The 14,130-nt window shown below is 51.8% G+C and overlaps 2 protein-coding genes across 3 annotated transcripts in view; one reads left to right on the top strand and one right to left on the bottom strand.

The window, feature by feature from the left end:
* RSRC1 (arginine and serine rich coiled-coil 1) overlaps nucleotides 1-7,587 on the bottom strand; it is a 114,172-nt gene extending 106,585 nt beyond the window's left edge. For both annotated transcript variants that reach the window (XM_031603684.2, XM_031603683.2), the window contains exons 1-2: nucleotides 7,442-7,587; nucleotides 1,872-2,060 (exon numbers count right to left, since the gene is read on the bottom strand). In XM_031603684.2, coding sequence (XP_031459544.1) covers nucleotides 1,872-2,060; nucleotides 7,442-7,545 — 293 coding nt within the window. In that variant the 5' untranslated portion in view covers nucleotides 7,546-7,587. The remainder of the gene's footprint in view (nucleotides 1-1,871; nucleotides 2,061-7,441) is intronic.
* An 851-nt stretch (nucleotides 7,588-8,438) lies between these two features.
* On the top strand, nucleotides 8,439-12,794 carry SHOX2 (SHOX homeobox 2). Its single transcript, XM_031603750.2, has 5 exons — nucleotides 8,439-8,949; nucleotides 9,618-9,826; nucleotides 11,643-11,700; nucleotides 11,787-11,875; nucleotides 12,430-12,794. Exons 1-5 carry the CDS (start codon nucleotides 8,691-8,693, stop codon nucleotides 12,679-12,681), a joined length of 867 nt encoding a protein of 288 aa, XP_031459610.1. The 5' UTR covers nucleotides 8,439-8,690; the 3' UTR covers nucleotides 12,682-12,794.
* The last annotated feature ends 1,336 nt before the right edge of the window (nucleotides 12,795-14,130 follow it).

Below are 14,130 nucleotides of genomic sequence, written 5' to 3'. Positions count from 1 at the left end.
CTCTCAATGAACTGCAGTCTTGTGATCAGTGCACTGGAACTCACTGACTCTTTGCCAAATCTGAAGTTAAAGAAACGTTTAGACCCACATTCTCAGCAGCATTTACTCAGGAATACACTGCATGGGACTGCTTTTCAGCGGAAAGAATTCCGGCACAAGAAATGAAATTCAAAACAATTATCTCCAGTCATCCAGCACAATCCAGTGCATATATAAAAAGCAAAAACGTAAAAATTTATTTTTAATTATGGACACCTAAAAATATTTTCCCTCTAAATACAAACAATTGAATTCTCAACTTCCATAACGTGCAGTCTTTGCTCAGATATAGAAAGACTGTTTTTTTTTCCTCTGCATTCCTCCTTTTTTCAGTACTACTATTAATCAAATAATCAGTATTAATTTATTCAATCTGAGCTTGGGAGTTTTCTCTTGAGCTCTACCAGGGGCCAGAATGGTATCTTCTCTCCCCACCCCATTCCCACCTCCATCCCCTACCCTCGTTTCATTTATTCAAATAATAAGTTCCTATACACACAGGAGAAAGATGAAAGAATACATACAAAATACCTACATTAAACCAACCAATCCCAAACCTGGGGGGAGGGATGCTTTAAGTCTCAACCTTTCATACAATTTCTTCTCCATCTCACTCACAGCTAAATAACATTTGCAGCCCTTACAAGAAACTATGTATTTCTGGGCTTCAGGATAGTTAGGTAACAGTAAAGTATAACACCCTATTCTTGTAGTTCAAGGTTTAGCCCACGGGATACGTGCTTATCTAGCACAAGGGGAAAGGTGTTGCATTACATACAAGGAGTGCTGCAATAGACTGGACTGAAAAGGATTTTGAAGCTAACTCCTAAAGAGCAGGTTTCCATGTGGAAAAGGGAGGCAACGCTCCTACTAAATGAAGATGAAGTAAAGCAATCTTGGAGACTGCTGGTTTTTATACTCCTAGGTCAGGGATAAATCCAGCAGAACCCCAGAGTGTAACAGTCAATTAAGTGCCAGGAGCAAATACCTTAAACTAAGGGCAAAGCAGAGGTGCTAGCCAGATACTGAAAGCAGACACTTTGGTCTTTTCTGGATTCAATTTAAGTCAACTGGTCTTCGTCCAGACTCTAATCTCCCTTCAAGCTCTGTTTTTATCTGTGAGATAGCCATGCCTGCACTGGACTAAAGAGATTCATAAAGCTGCATGTCATCAGCATATTGTTGGCATCAAAGCCCATGTCATCTCGCTGTGTCCCCTAAGGGCTGTATGTAGATGCTAAGCAGGAACAGAAAAACAGGGGGATGGAAAGGAACCAACGAGAACCCCTCCAGTAGCCTGCCTGCCCCTTCCTGAAACACTCCTCTGCCAGCTACAGAAAGGTTGGTCAGGAGCAGCTTCTCCTACGTTTCTATTGCAGCTAGGTGTGATGAGCATCTTCCAGCCCCATCCATTAATAACAATCTGCTCCGTTTGATTCCTGGATCATCTTGAGTCAGAGACAACCAGGATATCTAAAAAGATCAGGTACAGAAAGGGGACTCTGCGATGAAGGAAATGCAGTTTTAGGCCAGTGCAACTTTGGTAGATAGAGCCACACCATCTGTGTTCTCATCATCCAGCTGACTACTGTATGCTGGACATACAAAGAATTAGGAAGTGTGCTGGTGAAATTTAGCTCTTGGTGTTGCTCATTTTGATGGTTTGGTTTTTAAATAGAAGTGGAACTGTTGCCACATCTTCCAAGATTCTGAGCAAACAATAAAATTCCAAACTAGAACTGACCCCACACAGGATTTATCCCATAATACAGGATATGGAAGAATCCAATCTGTACACAACAGCAGCAGTCAGACAAGTACTACACATGCACCTTTTCTCATATGAATGTGAACGTGATTGGACATCTCGGGAGCGTGACCTCGATTTCCTCCCAGACTTTTTACGGCTGTACGTCCTGCTGTCTGAGGAGCTGCTTGAAGACGAACGCCTGCGGTGCTTCTTCTTCCTTCTGCTTCTGTTCTCTTCTTCTGTGTCCGAGGAGCGACGGCCCATTTTGTAACTAAGGAAAGAGAAAGACAAAAATTCTGAACTGTAAAAACACCCTGTGTCTGCATTTATATACGCATACACACACAAGAAATGTGTTTATATAAATAAACGTACCCTGACACTATTTTTAAAGCTACCCTGTATATAAACTGTTTGGCTTCTATGCAAAACTTAAATCAAGATTTAATTATAAGATGTCAACAAATTGAAGTAATTTGAAATTTATTTTCTGACAGTATAAGTTCACTGTGGCATCAAATATTTGTTCTAAAAACACCTAAATGCACTAATAAAATCCATTTATATCAGAATATACTTCATCGTGTCTTATTTTTACATTTTTGGCCTAGATATTAATTTTTAAGAAATCTGGGAAGTAATTTACAAGGAGATAATTCTTACATAGTCCCCATTAAGCATATTGAAGATACTGCACTGCTGACTGCACATCATCTGAAGGTACAGTTACAAATGAAAATGCATACTTGCCCAATCAATAAAACGTGGTCTATTTCTGTTACTGATGTAACTCACTTCATGTGTTTTCAGACTGCACAACTAAGGTAATGTATGTTTTTGTTCTACTTAGCATAATTAAAAACAAACACTGAGAAAACAAATTATCTCCAAATTAATTCATGCAAGAGTTGGGTTGACTTTGGTTTTCAGTTTAAAGCCACTCAACTTAGAGCTGCTCTATTCTAAAAATCAGAGCTACAGATACACAATTTAAATGTTTCTTGATTGTCAATGTGTTTATCTGGACAAAGTCTGCAGACTTTGACACAATTTAACGAAAAAAGGAGGTGGTAAGGGCTGCTATTCATTTAACTGCTACTAAGACCATCACCTTTGGGAACTCCAATCAGCCTCATTGCTTCAGGATTTAAGAAAAGCAGTATTTCTTGACTTTTCAGAATGCAAACTATAAGTGCTTCAAAACTGCTCTTCTGTCCCAGCAATACTTGCCCTACAGAGCTGAGGACCAATCTCCACATACATCTTCTCTAATGGCAGCCAGCAACAGGCCCTCCTCCCAAGGACAAACATTTGTTTCAAGGTTCTCCAGCTACCAAGAAAATAGCAGCTCCAAACTCCTTAACATTTGTATCAATAGCCAGATCATGGGTGTATTTTGGCACAGTTATCAACTGTCTTCAACCAACACTGACATATTACAGCTCCTCATATTCCAGCATAAAGAAGTTGAACTTGTTCCTTTTCTGCATACAAGCTTTTGCCTTCCTCACACCTTCTACCACCTTAGCAGCAGACCCTCATCTCCAGGGTCAGGACTGAAAATGGAACAAAAGAGAAACTCACTGTTAAGTATGTTCCTGTTTAAACACACCAAATGTTTATATGCAAATAAAAGCCTTGATTATGTTAGGTCAAAAAGTGAGTGAGCAAAAAAGCTTGTTTATCTCCACAGGCAACAACCCCTTCAACTTAAGTTTCCATGGGCTTTGCAGAGCCAGTGAGTTTCCCAAGGAAGCTTTCCAGGTAGTCACCTCCAAAGCACCATAAACACATCCAACAGCTTGAGAATGCTCAATATAGAACCGTCCTTACATATCTGGCTCTTCTCTGATGCTCACCACTTTCCTTCCTGTCACAACCTAAACAGCTTTATGAAGCTCGCTCCCATGAAGCCAAGGTTCAGCAGACCAAACAGCACTTCAGCATGCCCCTGAGAGCCACGACACTAAATCCCTTCATTGCTCTGTAGTTGCATTCTTCAGCACTTAAGATCCAATCTTTCAGCTAACAAAGCATTTTTAAAATATTCCAATGAAAAGAGCAGGGCAGAACTTCAGGAGTATGAGCTATTCTGCACCAGCATTCCTCTTGGGACAAAATTATTTCCACCATATTACTAAAGTCCTCACAGATTTTGGGAAAGACAAAGGCAGTATTTTACAGCCTACTTCATCTCATTTAAGGAAATAGGACTTCGATTTGCAGTTCCATAGTGTGACAATTTCTATCAACATATTGCCTTGTGCAGTTATTTCCTCCATTCTCCACCCCCCCTCCCCCAGCTCAAAGACTTGCAGTGACCCAAGGTACCAACAGTTATTATACAGTAAAATAAAGCTCTTCAAATACATACTGATAGAACAACCTTCAAATGAAGATGAAGCTGAATCTCAAACTCTAAATAAGCAGAACTGCTCAGAAAGATGAAACTAAATGCACAGGTTTTAAACTAAGAGCTCACAGATCACAGCTCATGACAGCAAGATTAATGGAAGAGACCTGAGAAACAGAGTACAGAAGACATTTCTGCCAAGATATTCACCACTTGATGTGGATATCATTACAAGCCAGAATGTAACACTTTAACATATATTTTGCCTGTTGTTTAACTTTCTTTTTTGACCACAGCCTTCCCCCCCATTTGGGCACATAACTGGATTAAGCAGCATACCAATCTAGTGAAACTTATTGTGTAAACCTCAATTTTATGTCTTCAGGACCATAGAAAAGTTGTGTGCCCCAGCCCTTCAAGACAAGCCCTACAGCAACACATGAGCAGAGCAGAAGCATTCCACACTGGCACCTCAGGAGCTCCAGAAATCTCTTGGTTTGCAGTGGTTGAGCTGCAGGATGAAGGCAGGTGGGTGACTGATGTTCTGCATGTTCTGGAGATCCCACTGGAAAAGAAGTCACCAGAAGCAGACCTGATCCCAGAACAATGTGAGCAGCCAAGAATCTGTAGCTGCCAGCTACAGAGATGCATTGAAGTACATCATGCCTGTCATACAGGCTCATCTGCCACCAGGGTTTTTGGACCACTCCTTCAGCACATCACATACATTTTCATGTGAAGATGCCTCTTACAAACATAACAATCAACTGCTATCAAGCACTAAGACCTACACCAGGCTGTTATCTTCCCTGACTGCTGCCTCCTCCCTCCGTACTCCTGCACAGACCCATCAGAAAGGACTGCTAGCACCAACTGATACCCAAGGCCTGGCAGATGGAAGAGTTGTTCTGCAGGGGTCAGTGGTCCACACACCAGCTCCACAGACAGGACTGGCTGACAGTACCTACAGCTTGAAGCTCCTAAGTTTTTTTTTACCCATCTGTTTCCACACAGTCTGTAGATCCACCGCAGTTAAAAGAGTGGTGTAACAGTTCCTCTAACAGGTGCGGGGCCTGATCTCATTTTTGAGGTGCCTTCCCATGTACACCTCAGAAGGAGGTGTTAAGCCATACATATTTGCAATGGGAGATATATTACTAATTCCTATTTACGTGCAGACAGTGAGAGACGCAGCTCTAGGTGTCTGGCAAGGCACATGAAGCAGCAGCAGGCTTTTATCTCAACCACAAATTAGTACAAGGAGGAAGAGGTACATTACCAAGCATTGACAGCAGATAGATGGTGAGACTGACAAGCCAGGTTACATCCCAGGCTTTTGGAGAGAAAGAGTCTCCTGACCATCAGTGAGGCTCCTACTTCTACATCACTCTGCCTTAACCTTACCAGTAGGATGACTCACTGTTGGATCCACTACATTTGAAGTTGCTGTCCTGGAGCAAAGGCACATTACAGCAACAAACAGACAGATTTACAGGTTTTTGGTGTTTGTTTTTTAATACTTATTTTATTTTAGACTTTTTGAGAACTGATGCTGCAACAGTTTGGTTGAAACAAAAACAAAGCACATCCTTTCAAACACATTTGCCAAGAGAAACACCAACAACAAAAATTCCAAAGCAACTACTTACTTTTGTTAAAGCTACAAACAGTGCTACTAAGCAGCTAAGTAACCAGCATGTAAAAATGTAAAGAAAACCTTAATTACTAAGAAACTTCATTTGTAGCTGACTTGCAGTAGTCATTTGCACTGTTTACAGAGCAGCTTATAAATGTATGCATATTAAGTTCTTTACTATAAGAGTGGTGAGGGGCTGCAACAGGCTGCACAGAGAGGTTGTGGATGCTCCATCCCTGGAGGTGTTCAAGGCCAGGTTGGGCAGCCTGGTTTAGCATTAAATATGGAGGTTGGTGGCCCTGCATGTGGCAGGGGAGTTGGAGATTCGTGATCCTTCAGGTCCCTTCCAACCTGGGCCATTCTGTGATTCCTTAGAGAGAACCAACAATTCAGGCAGAGATATCACATGATGGGCTCCAGCCAGGAAACAATGCTAACTGAAGCAAAACTTATTCCATGTTACTTATCAAACACTATTCTAATAAGTAGGATTCACAGTGTTACTAACAGCAGTGCTGCTCCCACAGAAATGGAAACTGCAAACAGGCAGAACTCAGTCTGACAGCACGCACATGTGTATGGATAAAGGAGTATCTGTGCTGCCCTCCACCAAGCCTGCAGTTATGCAGAAACTCTTGCTGTTCTGCAGTTCAGAAAGAAATGCCTTCAACAAAGAAAAAGATTGGATCAGAAGTGACAATGAAGTGACTTGTTCTTATAGAATCACAGAATTGTAAGGGCTGGAAGGGACCTCTAGAGATCATAGAATGGCCTGGGTTGAAAAGGAGCACAATGCTCATCCACTTCCAATCCCCTGCTATGTGCAGGGTTGCCAACCAGCAGACCAAGCTGCCCAGAGCCACATCCTGCATGGCCTTAAATGCCTGCGGGGATGGGGCATCCACAACCTCTTTGGGCAACCTGTTCCATTTTTCTATGAGCAGTGTGGGGCAGAAAGGACGGCAGCACTTGTCCTCACTGCAAGCACAGCAGCAGGCAGGGTGTGCAGCCCAGCACCAGCTGCCAGAGCACAGCAGCAGCTCTCCCTCTCTCCTTCATTCCAGCTTCCCTCCCCACCAACAAAAGTTACGTTTAAAACACACCTGCTGGAAAAGCGTGTTTCAGTTTGTCTACACCCTCTGAGTGATCACTGAGTCCAAGCCCCCTACCAAAACAGGCTCTGTACAGCAGGTTGCACAAGTAGGCACCCAGACAGGTCTTACAAGATCGCATGTATTTGTAAGTACTTATCTGGTTCCTTCCCTCAGCCAAGCCTCCAAACAAACTGCTAAAGGAGAACCATCCAACTCACACCTATAAGGAGAGACACCACAACCAAAAACAACCAAACCATAACCAATAGAATTCTGCTTCAAACCTCGAGATTTTCACGCTAAACGCAAGGAGGAAGAAAAAAAAAAAAAAAAAAAAAAAAAACAAGCCTAACAGCTCTGTGGGAGAAGGATCCAGGCCCCACGGCCCAACCTCACCCCCAAGGCCCGGCCCCAGGCCAGGCCGCAGCGTCGCCATGGCAACGGCAGGCCTAAGGCCTAGCGGCAGACCTGAGGCCTACCCCCATCCCCTCCCCGAACCCCTTCAGCCACCCGGAACCCCCCCCTATAAAAAGCCCACCCGTTCTTCCCCCCCCTCCCCCCAGCTTTACCTCAGCCTCCAACAGCCGAGCTGAGGCCTCAGGGCCGAGGTTTTGAGCGCAGAGGCTTCCCGGAGGGAGGCGGGCAGGCAGAGGCGAGAGAGCGCCGAGCGCATCGATGGCGCCAGGCAGTGCTACGGAGCGCCGAGCGAATGGATGCGTTGCGCGGCGTGCGGGACACGCGTGGGGATCGGGGAGTATTGGCTGGTGTCTGGGTGCCCCAGAGCCCCACGCACAGCCGTGCGTGGGGCTCTGGGGCACCCAGGCACCGCAGCTGTGGTCTCCCAAAGGAGCAAAACTCTCCCACGCGCGAATTTCCACGCAGGATTCCAGTCCCGTAACGAATTTTGCTAGCTGAGCACGAGTCTGAGGCAAAACACACCGCTTTCCCGGGGGGAAAAACAAACAAACAACCCAACCCCGCAGTGGGAACCGCAACCTTTGAGGTGAACAGGGGCGAAAGGACCCCCGACGGGCAATCGGTGCTCCCTCTCTTTAAAGTCATCCCCGCGGAGGTCAAAGGAGGAATCGATACGCGGGTGCGAGTTCAACAATTTTGAATAATTTATTGGCATCCTACCGAAGGTGTCAACAAAAAAGTGCCGCTTTCACGGGATTTAGCCAACAAAGCCCCGACAATGCGAGCCGCTAACGGAGTCACTCGCCCTAATCCCATGCCTCCACCCTCCTCGGCCCGCTACCCCCTCGTTACACCATCCCCGAGCCCACGGGAGCCCACGGAGGAACTTTCCGCGCCCCCGCCCCGCAAGGCGCGATGCGGGCGGAGCGCGGGTGCGGAGGCTGCGCACCCCCTCGGCCCCTCCCCTGCAGCCCCGGCTCCGCGCATCGCCCGCCCGGGACCTCGCGTGGAGCAGCCGCTTAATTAAATTAAATTAGGGCGCAGCGCGGGGCGGGCGGGCGGCGGAGCGCTGTGGCCGCATTGCCCCGCGGCGGGCGGGCGGGCGGCGGAGAAGGAAGGGGTCCATTCAGAGCTCCGAGGGGAGGTAATTCGCCGGGAACAAGGGGCAGGCGTTGCAAAGTATAAATAGTGCCACTTCCAGCGGCGCGACGCTATCAGAGCCCGGAGCTGGCGAGGAGAGCCCGGCCCCGCACGTCGGGCGGAGCGGCCCGGTTCGGAGCGGAGCGGCTCGGAGGTCGCAGCACGGCTCGGCCCGGTCCGGCCGCACCCCGCCCTGTGGATGCCCGCCCGGGGGGGCGGCACGGCTAAGCCGGGGCAGCGCGGCGGCCCTGAGCCGCGGCCATGGAGGAGCTGACGGCGTTCGTCTCCAAATCGTTTGATCCCAAAGCGAAGGAGAAGAAGGAGCTCATCACCTACCGCGAGGTGCTGGAGAGCGGACCCCTCCGCGGAGCCCGGGAGCCCGGCGGGGCCGCGGCAGAGCCGGGTCGGGACGAGACGGGCAGCCCAGCGGGGCGGGCGGGCGGCGGACGCTCCCCGCCGCGGGAACCCGACGCCGCCGCCGAGAGAGTCGCCGACGCGGCCACCCCGAAGCTGAGCGACGGTAACGGCGGCACCGGGAGCCCCTTCCTCCTCCCTCCCCGTCCCTTCCCCGTCGGGGCCGCCGCGCTCTTCGCGAGGCTCCGGTGGGCAGAGCGAGCGCCTTGCCATGTTTTCCCAATTACGGGAAATATGCGGCCGGCCTCGAAGTTTATATTAAAATATCGCAAGAAGCCTCCAACTCGCTCGCGGCCCGAGCCGCTTCTCCAGCATCCCGCCAAAGCCGCGCCGCGAACGAAAGCTCCGGGGCCAGGCGCTGCCCCGCGGGTACCGCAGCGCGGAGGGACCCCCGCGGATCCCCGGCGGAGCTGCGGGTCGGAGCCGGGCGGGATGCGGAGCCTCGCGGGTCGCCGCCGCCCTTTTGTTCGGCCGCGGGGTGCGGGCGGCATCCGCCGCGGCGGCACCGCGGAGCGATTTCTGCTCGCGGGGCGAACCCACGGCAACGAAACCCACGCGGGACCGCGGGCCGCGACCTGTTGCTGCGCTTCCGAGGGAGGAGGGCGCGGGGCCGGGCTGCGGGTATCGGAGCGCGGCGGGCCCGGAGCCGAGCGGCGGGGCACGGCACGGCGGCGGCGAGGAAGGGCCTTCCGCGGCCTCGCGGCTCAGCCCCGCTCCCGGCCCGGCTCCCCGCCCGGTTCCCGGCGGCCGCCTGACTGCTTGTGTCGTGCCCAGTGTCCCCGGAGCTGAAAGAGCGCAAGGAGGATGCGAAAGGCATGGAAGACGAAGGGCAGACGAAAATCAAGCAGAGGAGAAGCAGGACGAATTTCACCCTGGAGCAGCTGAACGAGCTGGAAAGGCTTTTCGACGAGACCCACTACCCGGACGCCTTCATGCGGGAGGAGCTGAGCCAGCGGCTGGGGCTGTCCGAAGCCCGAGTGCAGGTAGAGCCGGGCGGCCGCGGGTCGTAGGGGGGTACAGCTCGGTGCCATCCGCGGGGCTCTCCTCGCAGCCGCTGCCCCTCGGTCCCGCTGTGCGGTTCACTCCCGGGGGTGCCGTGGGTCGGTTCGTCGCTGCGGAAAGAGCGTGACCCAACGGGGATCCGCGCGGTGCGGATGTTCGCGGTAGTGGCTCTTAAATCCGGAGGGAAACGGCGAGAAAGAGGGGAGCGCGGGCCGGCTTTGTTCGGTACGAAAGTCTGGGATCCGAGCAGATCCCGAGAAGCCGCAGCTTCCTTCTGCTGAACCTGCGCAGAACCCCGGGCCGCTCTCCCCGAGTTCCCCAAAATCCATCCCTGGGAGTTCCGCCGGGGCCGGCAGCGCCAGGGAGAGCGCTTCCCAAATTAAAACAAATGTCGGTGCTGCGGAGTATTTCCGTTCTAATAAGAGCAGAAGAGAAAACGGTGGTCGTGATTTGGTTGAACACATGGAGCAGCTTTAGGCCCCCAACATCTGCAGCTGCGGGAGGGCCGCGCTGTAGCTGATTCCCCCCGTCCAGCCCCGTGCTTTCAGGCACCATCTGCACCGAGCCCGGGGGATCCCCGCGTCGCTCAGCGGGGTCAGAGCAGGGACGGAGCGCTCACATCGCACCGAAGAACCCCAAACAATCGGTACCGTTTGCGGAGCCCTCCCGGCCGCTCTTCCCCATCTCCCCGCTCCTATTATTTTTTTTCCGTCGCCGCAGCCGAACGAACCCAAACGAAATCAAAGCCAGCGAAGTAGTTCTGCTCGGGGCAGAGGCCGGCAGCGCTGCTCGCGGAGCTCAGCCCCAACCACCAGTAAAAGCACGCGCGGATATTTCCCCTTCTCGGCGCTGCTTTGCAAATTACTGGCTGTGCCTCTTTCCACAGGAGGCTGAGGGCAAATGCGTGGCTGCTGGGCAGATTTGGCTTGGCCGGAGTAGATGTGAAGCCGGGGAGGGGGAGTCTGTTTGCCTCTTGAAGAGACACCAAACAACATGTTTATTATTGTTGTTGTTATTATTATTATTTCACTTACAATTTGTCTGTTTGTTGTGGCCGTGGGGAGAGGCTCATGGGGCGGTTGCGGCAGCCTAAAGGCAGCACGGAACCCTCAGCTCCGGAGCTGCCGCCCTCCTCCACGTCTCCCCCGGCCGAGCAGAACTTCGTACCGTCTTTATTTATTTCAACCATTCCATTTTCAATATTAAAAAGTCCGTTCGTGTCCATCGCGCAGCTCTTTCCGTGGCAGCAAATCAGATTATCATGATAATGAGACAATTATTCCGCCTGCGTGCCACACTCCGCTGCGCAGAGGAACAGAGAAATTCCAACTTCTTTGTAGCAAAGCTTTGATGACAGTAATTACCCCCCAAAAGTGAGGCATTAAACACTTCGCTGTTCGGGTTTTTTTTGGTTTTTTTTTTTCTTTTTTTTTTCCTGGACGATAAAGCTAATTAATAACACGGGCTATTAACGAGCGCGTTCTCCTCGGCTCCGACAGCGCAAACAACCAAACCCATTACAGCGAGCTGAGCTTAGAGCTGTTGGGGGGTGAGGGGGAGAGAAATCAGAGACATCGGTGCGGCGGGACCCCGGCTGGGAAGGGGAACTCGGGGCTGGGAAAAGTGGTTCGGCTACCACTTTTGGGTCATTTCCCGAATTTCTCGTACCCTCGTTGCCTCGTCCCTCACCCCTCATTGCCACTCTCTTTGTCCGCCGCTTTTTATTCTCAGTGGGTTTTATTTTATTTTATTGGCTGTATCCCTCTTTGTGACCCCGTCCCCACTCTGTGCTCCCAGGTTTGGTTCCAAAACAGAAGAGCCAAGTGCCGAAAGCAGGAAAACCAACTGCACAAAGGTACGGCCGTGCGTGTCCGGGGGGGGGAGCGGGTGTGACACGCGTGGGGGTCCGGCGGGGCTGGGCTGACCCACCGCTGCCCGCAGGAGTGCTCATAGGGGCCGCCAGCCAGTTCGAAGCCTGCCGGGTGGCCCCTTACGTCAACGTGGGAGCGCTGCGGATGCCCTTCCAGCAGGCGAGTGTGCCCGTGGGGTGTGGATTATTGGATATGGGGTGTGTAGGGCGCGGGGGGTGCGGGATGAGGGATGTGGGATATGGAAGGTGTGGGAAACGGGGGTCGTGGGGTATCTAACGCGGGAGGTGCGTGTTTGGGATACTACGGGGCATGGGGTGAGGGATATATGGGCTGTGGGACCCGGGCTTGCAGGAGATGGAGTGTAGAATGTGAGTGGTGCGGGGCACGGGAGGTGCAGGATGTGGGGTGTGGGATATAGGGGGCGAGAGATGCAGCATACGGGGTGTGGGATAGAAAGGATGCGGGACACGCGGGTGCAGGAACAGCACTTGGGATGTGGGGTCGTGGGATGCGGGCGGTGCGGCAGCGGGACGGGAACTCCGTGCGGTGCGTAGGACACGAGGGGCGCAGCGGGAGGCGCGTGGGGTACGGGGGGCGTAGAGCACGGGGGGTCCAAGACGCGGGTGGGGGGGGGGTGTGTAGGGCACGGTGGGTGGGCTGTGGGGTTTGTGGGGCCGGGTCGGCGGTGCCACTCGCGGCCGTGTGGCTCTCAGGTTCAGGCGCAGCTGCAGCTGGACAGCGCCGTGGCCCACGCTCACCACCACCTCCACCCGCACCTGGCCCACGCGCCCTACATGATGTTCCCCGCTCCGCCCTTCGGGCTCCCGCTCGCCACTTTGGCCGAGTCCGCTTCAGCCGCCTCCGTGGTGGCCGCCGCCGCCGCCGCTAAGACGACCAGCAAGAACTCGAGCATCGCCGACCTGCGGCTGAAGGCCAAGAAGCACGCGGCCGCCCTGGGGCTGTGACCGCCGCAGCGCTGCGCGGCTCCGGGCGGAGGGACGGAGAGCCGCGGGGGGAGAAGCGGGCGCTGCCGGCGGAGACGGACTGATGTGAGAGCCGGACGGAGCAGAAGCGCGCAGCTGGGAAGTTCACAGGGTTTGAAACTGACCTTTTTTTTTTTTTTTTTTTTTTTCCTTTTTCTTTTTTTTTCTTTTTTTTTCTTTTTTTTTTTTTCTTTTCTGCGGAGTTCACTTTAATACGAGAAATTTGATAAGAGAGGCGGGCCTCCTTTCACGATGCATCAGATCCTCGGGCTGAGCGAGCACGTCAGGAACAGCGGCAAGAAAAAAAAAGAAGAAAGAAGGAAAGAAAGAAAGACAGAAAGAAAGAAAGAAAGAGAGACAACGGCGAAAAAGAAAGAGAAAATAATAATAATAATAAAAATAATAAAAGAGACAGAAACAGAGACAGAGACAGGGACGGAGATTTCTCTGCGAATTTCTAAAGGGAAACTGCCCGGGATCCGTCCTGCAGCAGCATTCCGGGTGCATGCGTTTGTATTTCATTGCTGACTCCTTGATCCACGCACCTCACCCCATCGATAGAGCACAGCACAACCGGCGGCGCGAGGGGCACCGGCTCTGTGCCCCGGGGGCAGCGCGAGGGGCACGGGGAGCTGCGGCTCTGCTGTCCCGGGGGTAAAACGTGGGGGGGGAGGGGGGAGGAAGGGGGGAGGGAGGGAAAAAAAAAGAAAAAAAAAAAAGAAGAAAAAAAAAAAAAGAGCATCGCACCCCATCCGCCTCCTCCGCACGGCCAGAGGTACCCGTAGGTGTAGGATACGTTGATACACGCGAACGGAGTTGATTCGGGCTATGAGCTGCGAGCGGAGCGCTGGTGTCAGCCACGTGCATTTCTCCATAAAGGTGTATGTGGTCCCGTCGTGTGCTGGTTTCTGTTCTGGTGGAGCTGTGGCACGGCCGGGAAAGCTCTGCGCACGGACGGGCATGTAGCGATTTGTTCTCCATGAAAACAAAGTTATTTATATTGACCATATTTTTTCTAGTGGATTTTAAGTTATTTAAAAAAAAAGAAAGAAAGAAAGAAAAAAAAAAAAAAAGCTGTTATCTCATCGCATTTGTTGTCGGTACAATATATTTCGTTTCACTCAGGTTGGTTTCACCTCTGTTAATCCGTTTCCGACGCCGCCGGTTGTGCTCAGCGCCACATAACGAATGCGGTCCGTGCGGACCTCTGTAGATCCCATTCCCGAGGAGAGCAGCCCGGCTACCGCAATGCGCCTTTCCGAGTTCTGCCGAGTTCCCTCAGGTAATAAAATCGAGGAAAGCGCAACGACTTCGCCATGCGTTCCACGCGGGGAATAGGGACGGTTCGCAGCTCCGGGCGCTCCGCTCCCGCACGGCTCCCACGGGAAGGGCGGAGGGGAACGCGGCGTAAAGCGGCCCCGAGGAGCGGCC

Source organism: Phasianus colchicus, chromosome 10 (assembly GCF_987193195.1).
Source record: "Phasianus colchicus chromosome 10, bPhaCol1.hap1.1, whole genome shotgun sequence".
In the NCBI taxonomy this organism is placed as follows: domain Eukaryota; kingdom Metazoa; phylum Chordata; class Aves; order Galliformes; family Phasianidae; genus Phasianus; species Phasianus colchicus.
Note: the sequence above shows the minus strand (reverse complement) of the source record. Positions and strands in the feature narration are given on the sequence as shown.

What these genes read in the sequence shown, in the direction of transcription:
- SHOX2 (XM_031603750.2), top strand. Translation starts at nt 8,691, where the DNA reads ATGGAGGAGCTGACGGCGTTCGTCTCCAAATCGTTTGATCCCAAAGCG. An exon ending in TGTCCGAAGCCCGAGTGCAG is followed by an intron (nt 9,827 to 11,642) that starts GTAGAGCCGGGC and finishes CTGTGCTCCCAG; the next exon opens with GTTTGGTTCCAAAACAGAAG. An exon ending in GGAAAACCAACTGCACAAAG is followed by an intron (nt 11,701 to 11,786) that starts GTACGGCCGTGC and finishes CGCTGCCCGCAG; the next exon opens with GAGTGCTCATAGGGGCCGCC.